The sequence below is a fragment of the Megalops cyprinoides genome, chromosome 9 (genome assembly GCF_013368585.1).
Source record: "Megalops cyprinoides isolate fMegCyp1 chromosome 9, fMegCyp1.pri, whole genome shotgun sequence".
NCBI lineage: Eukaryota > Metazoa > Chordata > Actinopteri > Elopiformes > Megalopidae > Megalops > Megalops cyprinoides.
The window spans coordinates 17921315-17932462 of NC_050591.1; the positions used below are offsets into that span (position 1 = coordinate 17921315).

Consider the following 11148-nt stretch of genomic DNA (forward strand, 5'->3'; position numbering starts at 1 on the left):
CTCATTTCATGTCAAAAATAGTTGCTTGACACTACAAACTAAACATACATCAAGCGTTATAAGTAAATAATGCAGTCACAACACAAGTGCAGTACAATATTTTTAATTTATTTCTCCATTTGAAACCTTTAGTATAATGACTTGCAGTGCAATGACTCTAGTGCAAGAAGACTAACTACACATTGAGGTACTTGAGATAAGCTCTGCAATAAGTAAACAAAATTCCGCTCCTTAGAAGTATTAATAAATAACACAAGGTAAGTACTTTAGTGTGCAACAAGACTTGGTAAACATGGCTACATTTTGTGACAGTACTTTTAACAAGGCACTGAAAATGTGTGATCCAACGCCAGTGGCCCTTAACAAGATCCCAAATATAAGAAAATTAGCCTATGTTCTCCCACAGGTATGGGGATTATTGGCTCTATATTTCAGCAGGGATATGCATCAGTCTAAGTATAATTAAGTACAGCAAATTGTGAAGTGTTTTCCTCCCAAATTACAGTGATCACCATCATATAAATTCATTAGGATATGCTATCTCCAAAGGATCCAGTCCTACATGGTGTCTCAGTGTTAGAATACTAGAATAGTTGCTCTCAACATCCATTAACTACTACATGCTGTTTTCCTTCCCTGTTGAACTCATCCTTAGTCTCAATATCTTTTTTTGTTGTTAGTATCCCATGTTTTTGCATCCCCCCCCTTTTCTCACCCAACCTTTTTTTTTTTTTTAGCAGCCAGCAGTTAGACATTTAGACATAGCTTGTCACCACCACAAGGACATCTGTTGTACCATCCTGTTGCAGCACAGGATGAGATGCATGCCTTTGATACATGTGCACCTCTACCACCACTTTTCTCCACACAACAAATCTCGCACTGCATCAGGAGGCAAATGCTACCAGCTATCCTGATGCTATCTGAGTAATTCACGAGTGCCCAAGGGAGTCCCAGGGTGACAAGCAGAGTGATGAGGGGACCCTAGCCATCCTATCCAACCATATTCCGTACGAAATGTAGCCTATTTGTTTTGCCCATGTGGCCAGTTATTGTTAGCAGATGACATGACCAGTTCAGAACTTGGGAGCCCCCAGTCTCGATATCAAAGTTTTGGATAAACATAACACCCATCTACCCAAATAAGCCTCACTGATGAGGAATAAGCTTTCCAGAATTTGCAGTTACTGTACTAATCCAATTTTTGCCCTATGTCCAGTAGAATAATGTTTGCTTGTCAGCTATACTCATCAGCTGCTGCTGATATATCAATTGTAGATACGTCAGTTAAACAGTTTATTGCATAAATAATTTCTCCTAAACATTAATCTAGGTTCCTGTAATATTGGAAGGAGTGAGTACATTAGAAGTTAAGAAGTTATTTAATTGTATGTTGTATTAATATGTGTTAATGTGTATATTTATTGCTGTGTGTGAGTGTGTGTTTGTATCAAAGTAAAGAAGTTTACAGTAAAGCAGGAGCAGGTAGAGACAAGGGTCCCACACCTGGAGGTAAATTAAGTAATATATGGCTAAGGAAAGAGGCAGTCATATCAAAACCCCAGGTTTGCCTATGCCCAGACAGGTGAGGTGTTCAGAGTGTGGCCACCTCCCTAACTGTAGCAGGGCAACGCTGAGGCTACCAGCTGACATGTCACTGCAGAATTCCCATGTAGCAAACTGAAGACGTGCCCAACAGTGCAGCCAGCACAGTGCAGTACCGTAAACTTTGGGAGGCCTTGTTCTCGGAATGGAACAAGGCAGGCCTCTCACCCCCCACAGCCGTCACACTCAGGTCTGCACAGGCGCAACGGTGGGAGACCCCGCCTTCTCAGAGGACGGGCCTGAGCGATTGGCCACCTCACGCTGAAGCTCCTCCACCCTGTTCTGTAGCTCCGCCCGCTTGGCCAGCAGCTCTTTGTACCGTTGGTGTATAGGCTCCTGGGGGTGGGAGGGTGGGGGGAATGGTGAAAAAGACATGGTGAACAGTAAGGACAAACAAAACTGACACAGCACGTTCCTGATGTGTGCCTCATCAACACAGCCACAGCTGTCTACTTCTGACCCAGAACAACTTGTGATGAGTGGCCAAGCAAGAGTGTGGTTCCCTCACTCTCCCCGTGAGCTATCAAATTCACAAACAGTTCCTGCATGGACTAGGTTTTACTCCCACTTTTACTTAAGTAGGCTGATAATTCAATGTTTTACGTGAATGATAATACGCAGCTAAGACTACTCTTACACTTTCAAATCATTTTACAGCAGCATATGTTTCAGGAAATTAATGGGCATAAGTTTTCAACATATGGATGATTAATGGAAATAATAATGAGGAACTGAAATGGAATTCCATTGGAACTATAACTATCATGCACATAGCGCTTCAGAAAGTAAACTTGAAACAACCAAAACTGCAACACAGTGATGTTAGGCTTGAGAACACAAATGGCAGCAGCACAGAAAAAGTTGCTGTCTACAGAGTTACTGTCACAAACCCATCTCAAAAAAGGCAGTCTCTTTTCTGGTAGGCATCAGAAAGACAACTACATGCTTGACCTTTCTGCTATAATTAGTAAGCCCCAAGACGTGTGGTAAGTGGCCTGTACTGTCAGTGAATATGACTCTTCCTCACTACACTTACGTATAAGTATGTTTCACGCAGTATTAAATGTCTGGTGATACACTTACTTGTGGTCTCATTCGAGGATTCCATCGAACGTAGTACCCCACCCACAGCTCTAGGTGGCGCATGCTAACCACAGGGAACAGCACATGATTGGAGTAGTTGACGTACAGGGGGTTGGTGAACTCCTCCAGCTGGCTGTTGATGTAAGACCACAGCGAGACTGTCCTCTCCGGCAGCTCCTTTCAAAGCACAGGCGTACAGAACAAAAAGTGATTTAAACATACGACCATTGTTATAATTGCTTTCATGAATAAAATCACCATTCTGTTTTAGGACCATGATGTTTTACCATATATCATTTGGGTCCATGAAATTTACTTCAGGTACCTCACTTCAGGAATTAAAGATGTGCTTTAATTAAAATGCTTGGAGCATGGGAGATGTAGCTTAAGGGTTAAATTCAAAATGCCCCTTTGCTGCTTACTTCGTAATTATTGCTTAGGGGTCCAGGAAGCAAGGGTGCAGTTCAGAGGGACCTTGAGACTCATTCTGAGTGCATGCAGCTAAATACTGATACCGGTGCTTTTACGTGGAATAACACATCCAGGGGGCCCTCTTACTTCCTTCACACGCTGCTGTTCACTGTTACCCAGGAAGGTCCCAAAAAGGCAGCTATAGAGGTGATCCAGAATGGTGATCAGGAAGTACTCATTGAACTCAAACGCTGAGGGGAACTGAAAGAAAACATTAGACCCTTCATTCGTTATGACCACAGGTAGTGGAAAGAACCACGTAGTTCTTTCAACAATATATTACACAGCCCCACTAATAATACTTTCTATTACTAATTTGCTTCAGCAGTGGTCCTTATCCAGAAAAGCTTTCACAGTATTGTTGCACCAACAAAACATTGGATCTTGAAGGCGTGTCTTTTCAGGAGGGACCATGGCTGTCTATGTTCTCAGTCACTGACTCTCACCTGTCGGGTCATCTGCCAAACGCAGTCAATGAACTGCAGGAAGACAGGTGAGCGGTCTGCATCCGAGTGGTTCCTGTCTCCATGCCCTACTCTCTGTGGGGGGTTAAGAAGAAGGGGATATGATTAAAGGGGGTGGGCTAGAACAAGGAGGGATTATTTCATTCCGAGAAATAAGAGAGCTTTATTGTCATTGTTCAGGACAACAAAATTACAGTTGCTACCCTGTGTCAGTGCTATGACAATATATAACAAGAATCAAGAGCAAATCAGCTCACCTGGGATCCCATATGTAAAGCAATTGCTAATTGAAAATGTGCAGGATTGCGGGCCTGGTCTATACACTGTTATAGTAATATTAACCTGTAGGATAAAGCCCATGGATGTGGGTTTACCTTTCATCATTCCAAAGTACAGAAAAACATTATCTAGCAGTTCTGTGGTTGGCCATCAGTATTCCAGAGAAGGACTGGGTCAATGGCCCCCGGGGTGTGCTGTGCAGGTGGGGTGGGAGTGGGAAGTCTGCTTCACACCACTGCAATCAGGATAGGCTCCAATCCAACTAGCTGTCAAGGCTTGGAAACAGCTCCATTAATGAAAATTGAATTATGGACTAACATAAACAGGGATGGAAATCGCACTTGCCTGAGGCAAGTGGTTTTTGGAATGGCTGAGTATCAACTTTTGGCTACTAGCCCATTAGCTTCATGTTGCTGCCATCTGCTCTCTGGAGCATGCAGGTTTTTTTCCACAGCCAAAACTGAACACATTATCTTGGGCAGTTTTCCGGTCTATCAGGCAATGTATGGTGTTCATCTGCGGGAGGGGGTGACACAGCCATTCTCTGTATGTGAGCACAAAGAGGCACACAGATAGTAATAATACTTGCATTTTGTATCAAATATCCATGCCTGTTACACCTAAACAACAGTTCAGGGCAGTACAGTGCAAAGGGCTGAGGAGTTCTGATCAGTCGACCACAAGGCGCTTGGCTGGTGTGGACAATCAGGTGACTTTTGAAAATGGAATGGGGAGGGGGAGGCAGGTACCAGCTGGAAGCGGTGGCCAAAACTCAGCCACTCCTTCTCCACCAGCTCCTGGAAGCCGCGGAGGGTACGGTAGTGGGCGTCCAGCATCAGCATGGAGAGAGAGGTGAGCTGGGCGGTGCGGTCCCAGCCGTCGCTGCAGTGCACCACCACCGACGTCCTCCCAGACTCCACCTTGTCCGCGATGCGCAGCGCCCCGGCCAGGATCAGCTGTCGGGGGGGGGATGGGAGAGGATGGAAGAGAGGGTAGAAATCACAACAAAGGGCAGTGGCACTTTAGAAGCAGAACTGTTTGAAATTACAAACGAGAAACAGGACAACATGTGCAGCAGCAACAGTATGTCAGAATGCACTGGCCCACCACCTCCCTGCCCCGATCTACACCTCCACCTCTGTCACCTTGATGTGCTCTAGCCAGTGGGTGGACTCCAGGTTGGACAGCCAGCGGGACTCCTCAATGTTGGGGTACACCACCTCCTTCAGCTTGCGGAGGGACTCCCGCATCACATGGATGTTGTGGATGTCCAGGAACACAAGCTCCGCGTTCTGATAGGCGTCCTCGCTCTCGTAGCCACCCCCTTTCATCTGCGGGATATATGTGCCCAGGACAAAAAGCACACTCAAACACTCAAGAGACTCAAACTGAAAAACTGAAGACCGTGAAAAAACAAACACCGATCAGGATGGAAGGCTTTCCCATCTGCCAATTTATGAGGTTGGCAAGGCTTAGCTCATACATCACTGAGCCTTTTTGCAAATTTCCTGTTCAAATATCTCAGCTGTTCCACTCAAAGGTACTTTTCCTGTGTCACTGGTGTCTGCTTGCCCACTCCATGTTTGAATGCTGCTTTCCAGCAGTTTCCATTGTGTTGGAAAGGAAGTCAAAGGGATAAAGTGACTGAAAGACTGCAGGACCCCTGCCTTGTTTGCTGCGGCGTTGACGCTTGGACGCGCGTCGAAGATGAAGAGTTTGTGCGACTGGGCGTTGGCGTCCATGATGGCTTGCAGGTACTTCTCATCATCCTTGCTGCGCTTGCCGTTGACCCCCACCATGGGCTGACTGCAGCGTGTCACTGTGGCCTGGCTCTCCGGGTGAATCCAGGACAGGACCTGCAGCACAGGTGGTAGTTGAATCACCTGAGTGCCCTTCGACATTACTCATAAAGGGCCTAAAGTGGTCCTTCTTGGTGTGACACTCTGCAGGCAGCAGTGTGGTGTACTGGTAAGGAACAGGGCTTATAACCAAAATATTGCTGGTTTAATCCCTTGCTGGAGCAGTGCTATTTTTACCCTTGGGCAAGGACTTAACCAACAATTGCCTCAGTAGATACCCAGCTGTGAAAATGGATAACATGCAAGAATTCTAACTTGATGCAAGTCATTCTGGATAAGAGTGTCTTCTAAATGACAATAATGTAGATGTAGACTCACAGGAATTCTGCCCTTGGCTCTGAACGCTGCCACCCTCTTCAGCTCTTCATCAGGAATGGTGACCGGTACCACCAGGGTAGCAGGGTAGGTGTCACACAGCTCGTAGTGCTCATTCATCTTCGTTATTCTCCAGCTCTCATTGGGCAAGCCCTGCCATGTGACAGAGGGAGTGTTGGCTGACAGCATTAAGGATAGATGTACACATGTCAAGGATTATTGTTTTATTGCTGCAATTGTCAAATTGGGCCTTTTTTCAATTTTTTTGCCATTTAATAGAAATTTTCTACTCATTTAATCCTTTCATGCACACACACACTCATACTGTTCAAGCATAATTTACCTGAAATAGCATACTACAACACCTAAGAAAGGCAATACAAATCCCAAAGAAACCAGAAAAAATGTAAATCTGCCGATTACTACTTTCTGAAACACAGCAACAACTACTTATCCATTCAACTAGCCAGTGAATTCCAACAGATGGAGTAGCTGATATTAGGAAAACACTCATTTTTAACCCACTTAAGGAGAATTAAAAACAACAAAAGCTATTACTATCTATGGAAGTGACGAGGTAACACTTGCTACTAGATGGGCAAACAGACTTTTGAGCCTACCTGTCTCTTGTACTCTGAGAGGGCGTCATACACCTTCCACCCACTCTCTGGGAAAATCTGCCCATATTGAAAGGCAAAGATTTCCTGGAAACAGACATATTTAAAAGTTAAAACTAAGTGAGAAAAATATTCTTGTAAGTGAAAGCCAAACTGCGAGCCTAACCAGTGATGATGCTCTCTTACCATGCCGTATGAGAGAGGAAAGGCAAACTTCATTAAAACCTCAAATATGGACTTCTTGAAAGAGCCTTCCTGCACTTTGTGTGCAAACCGAAGATTCCGCATGTCCTGTGAGGAGGGAGTTCTACTTAACATATAATGTCAGTCAAGAGAAGGACACTACTGGCACAAATTTATATGGACTAAGACACTCAATTTTGAGAAGTGATTGGACTCAAGTCCCTAAGGGGACATTAACCTTAAGAAAAGGGTTCCAGTATATACTGATCAAGCTTTACAAGTGGGAAAAGATGTGTAGGATGTGGTCAAACAATATCCACAGCCCAATCACTTGATTTTTTAAAAGATATTCACTCAGGAATATGACTTAGAGTTGGTCCATTTTAAAAAAGGCAGCCGGAAGAAGCTGGAAGAAAGAGTTCACCAACAAACCTTGCAGACGAGCCCATAGGACACCTCGCTGCGACCTGAGACCCCTCCAATCTTCTCAATCCGGTTAATCACTCCCAGGGGAAGATCCAGCGCAAATGCCGTATCCTGAAAACCATACCACATCAGTTCTTCACTACTGCTGGGAAAAGCTTGCACAAACATGCCCAAGCCATACCAAGGGACACAGTCCTCTTACCACCTCTTGAATGACACTGAAAGAGGCAGTGCTGTCAACTTACCCTGTCTGTGCATTTGAAAAATAACCTGTAATTGGTGACAGACAAAGTTCCTCTAATGGCACCACTAAAGGGACAGATGTAGGTGACCTCTTTAGCTGCAATGCAAAGGAAAAAATCAGTTTTGATATGGAAAAATCCATTTGCAAGGAATAACAGAGCATGCAGGAGATGTTTTTTCCTCAAATGTAACAAAACTGCTCCGGTTTTTATAAGCAAAAGGGATGTGTCTTAATTGCAAATAATGTGTTAGTTGGTCACGTGCTTAGCATGAGTAGCATCAGGTTTGACACGCTAGACTGGTGAGTGGCCTGGTAGTTGGGGAGCTGTGCTTGTAACCAATAGGTTGCAAGTTGAAACCTGGGGTAGAACACTGCTGTTGGTCTGTTTAAGAACAAAATCACAATTTTACTTATTAGTTTATATCTTTTTAGGTTACTCTTCGCCTAAACAGTTTTGTATTTCCCTGTATTTAATTCTGAAACAGTCATTGCAAAACCAGTGGCTGACCTACCAATGTCCTGTATTGACTCCTTCGGTATTAACTGTGGTTCCTCTTGTGCCAATTTATGACAATTCCCGAGCGTCTGAGGTGAAAACAAGAGAAGTGCCCATTCATACATAACGCATAGACCACAGCTCTCAGGTCACCTACTATATACTAGTAGCTTTAAATTGTGCTAAAATGTTTAAAATGTTTTAAGATAATCATTCATGAAAAGAGAATTGTATCTAGCTGTTTATCTATCTACAGAGAGATTCAGAACTTTCAATGTGATGCACATGGAGCCGAATATCTACAGAATATCTGTGAATATGTTTGGCAAATTAGCCATTCCATCCCCTTCTCATTGCCTCATGTTTAAAGTAAAACAGATTTCAAATTCAAATGAATGGATGACTGATTTAAAAAAAAAAAAAAAAAAAAAAAAACTGTGGCCCTTCACATTGACCCTAGTAAATTCTGGCTCCTATTCAGGGACTGGTTGGCCACTCCTGGTCTAAATGTAGTGTAGTTGTTTTGCTCTGTGGTGATTTTGGGCATTCAGAGTAACAAATTAGCAACATAATATGCTTATGACTATTTCTGAGGGACAACCAATAAGACCACTAAATAAACTGTTCTGAGTCATGAGAATTGAGTGAAAATGCTAAAATAAATAAATAAATAAATGAACAGCTGAAATTAATTTTATTGTGAAAAGAAGTAAATGATGTGAAACTTATTTCATTGTTCTTGTTTCATGATTTTTTTTTTTAATTTCAGAGCTAATAATAATAATAATAATAGTAAAGTTAAAACATGAGTATGCACGGACGTGATTAAATCAATAATAACCGCCAGTAACGGTTATTGAAGTGCCTACCTGGAGCTCCAGGGAGACCTCCGTGGAGGTGGATAAGGCATCGGAGGAGTGAGTCACTGGGGGCTTTAGGTGTGAAGATCGGTCAGAAGGACATGTGGAAGTACTGTTAAACAGTAAAACGAATACATCTGCATATGGTCGCAATATAACTTAATTCATAACCGGCCAGCAAATAATTCAGAACTTCACTGCCCGACGACTTCACTCACCAAACCTACAGCCATTCTACGAAAATCACACCCGGTCATAGCTGGCTCGCTCAAAATATCACTACACAAAGATCAGCATAGCGAACTAGTTTAGCTAACGTTACCTAAACACAGTCCATTTGGCTAGAAACATCTGGTGATGATAGAGCATCTTTCATCAAACAGCCTCTTAGCTAGTTAGTCCAGCTAGCGGAATTACCATGAGGCTATCGATGACACATCATTGCAACAATCCGGCATCATCATTTTTTAACTCGCTTGTAATGGTATGGGTGTAGCTTGCTAAAGGTCACTGGAGCTGAACATGAATCAACAGATATCGCTTGTTAGCAAGATGGATAAATTGTCCCACCTCGCTATTGAGTCCACACTCGGCTGTCTGGACGAAAACGGTTTACATTCACCACTGTCGGTGCTGCCACTCTTTTCCATTTCAAACAAAAATGAGCTCGTTTCAGTTCAGTTATGACACCAATCTTACCTAGATTGCTAGGTGTGCATTAAGTTAGTGAGCTAGCTACCGTGTTACGTCCTGCGTTTCAAACATAGCTCTAACCAAGAAGAGTAACGGGGAGTCCAGGCAGCTGCCGTCTTTTCCCAGAGTTCCTGGAAAGCAGGGGTGTGGTTTGTTTTCCTCCTGAGTGTGGGACCCCGGCTAGTATCGTGAAAGGACGTCGGAGCAAACTTTTTAGATGCGCCTTTTTAACAGCTCATAACACGAATGACCATCTGCTAGAGTAGTTGCAACTGGGACAACTTCTATAACGTGGTAATTTACTTAATTTGAAGTTTTAATAAAAACCCACATCAACAGGAAGTCTTCCTTATGTTCAGGCTATCCATCAGAACCAAGCGTTTGTAAAAATGGAAATGCACGCTACCGTAATTTCAGAGATTACAATTTTCCAGCTGTAAAAACCAGATGGGTTGTCAAAAACTCACGAAACCTAGCAGGCAAGTCTTGGTTTATGCTAGTAGCTGCCCCACCCCGACTGATGCTGCAATTGAGTCAGTTTAAAACCCAGCCTTAAGTTAAAAACCAGTAGCAGCTGTATGAAGAAATATCAATCTTGCTACAGACTCACACGGATGACTCAAGAACCCATAACATACGCAATATTGGATTTCCCCATTATTATTTTTTTTTCTAAGACACTTCAAGTACCTATCTAAACAGACTGACACCTATACACACACTGAGAAATAGGGCTTAACGGGAGTTTGGTGTCAGTTGGTCACGTGTACAGGAGCCATATTGGATTAGCGAGTGATTTTTGTATTTTTTTTTTTTTTTGGAAACTATTCACTATATTCACCGAAAGAAACACAGCCATGACTGCTTTTGCAAATGTATTTTAAATTACAGGTAATACATTAGTAATATATACTTTGGTCCACCCTATTGTATTTTCTGCAATTATGGGTCAAAAATATTTTTTATGATTATTTCTGCATCAGATTTTCACTATTTCACCTTTCAGAAAAGCTTTAAAGTTTACTTTTTTATCTAACTAATTTCACTGATGTTCTACACACCCACGGACATCTGTTTGTGATTACATATGGCAGCAGTAGTTCACATGGGTGTGAAAGCTTTGCTATCTTTAAAATTGTTCACATATTGATTTATATTTTTAGGCTTTTCCTCAAAGGTAAATTGTTGCATCACACATTGTTTAATTATTAATTTATATTCTGAATGCTAAAATCATCAATTTCTGTTGACTCCTCCTGGTTGTAAGTTGTCATAAATATTTTACACAAATGTTTGTCATGTCATCTAATCTAAGAAGCATGTATTGAATGTTCACGGTAGCTTTTCTCATTAATTTTGTTCACAGTCTAGAATGTATGTTTTCATAAACACTTCATCATTAACATTTCAATGATTAAATTCCTGCCAAAATCAAAATAATTCAAATGTCAGTTTTTGACAAATGATCACTGCTGACTTCATTTTTTTTACAGTTCACAATTTAATATGCACATAATGGATATTATTACATTTGAATCAGTAATTCCTTCTTT

The 11148-nt window shown here is 42.4% G+C and overlaps 1 protein-coding gene across 2 annotated transcripts; it reads right to left on the bottom strand.

The window, feature by feature from the left end:
- Nucleotides 1-1791: 1791 nt before the first annotated feature.
- LOC118783194 (myotubularin-related protein 2-like) lies at nucleotides 1792-9704 on the bottom strand. Of its 2 annotated transcripts, none has more exons than XM_036536938.1 (15): nucleotides 9473-9704; nucleotides 8912-9014; nucleotides 8059-8131; nucleotides 7548-7642; nucleotides 7309-7413; nucleotides 6880-6984; nucleotides 6697-6780; nucleotides 6080-6229; nucleotides 5570-5758; nucleotides 5048-5233; nucleotides 4652-4858; nucleotides 3606-3698; nucleotides 3247-3360; nucleotides 2689-2865; nucleotides 1792-1941 (listed from the first exon to the last, which is right to left on the bottom strand). In XM_036536938.1, the coding sequence occupies exons 1-15, from the start codon at nucleotides 9550-9552 to the stop codon at nucleotides 1792-1794; spliced, it is 1911 nt and encodes a 636-aa protein (XP_036392831.1). In that variant the 5' UTR covers nucleotides 9553-9704. The 2 variants fall into 2 exon arrangements, with proteins under 2 accessions (XP_036392831.1, XP_036392832.1); XM_036536939.1 differs by having other exon boundaries at nucleotides 8894-9014.
- Between the last annotated feature and the right edge of the window lie 1444 nt (nucleotides 9705-11148).

Excerpts from the sequence above, each read along its gene's own strand:
- LOC118783194 (XM_036536939.1), bottom strand. The coding sequence starts at position 9,552 with ATGGAAAAGAGTGGCAGCACCGACAGTGGTGAATGTAAACCGTTTTCG. Across the intron at positions 7,414-7,547 it reads TTTTCAAATGCACAGACAGG|GATACGGCATTTGCGCTGGA; the intron begins GTAAGTTGACAG and ends TATGGTTTTCAG. Across the intron at positions 6,781-6,879 it reads TTCCTCTCTCATACGGCATG|GAAATCTTTGCCTTTCAATA; the intron begins GTAAGAGAGCAT and ends GTCTGTTTCCAG.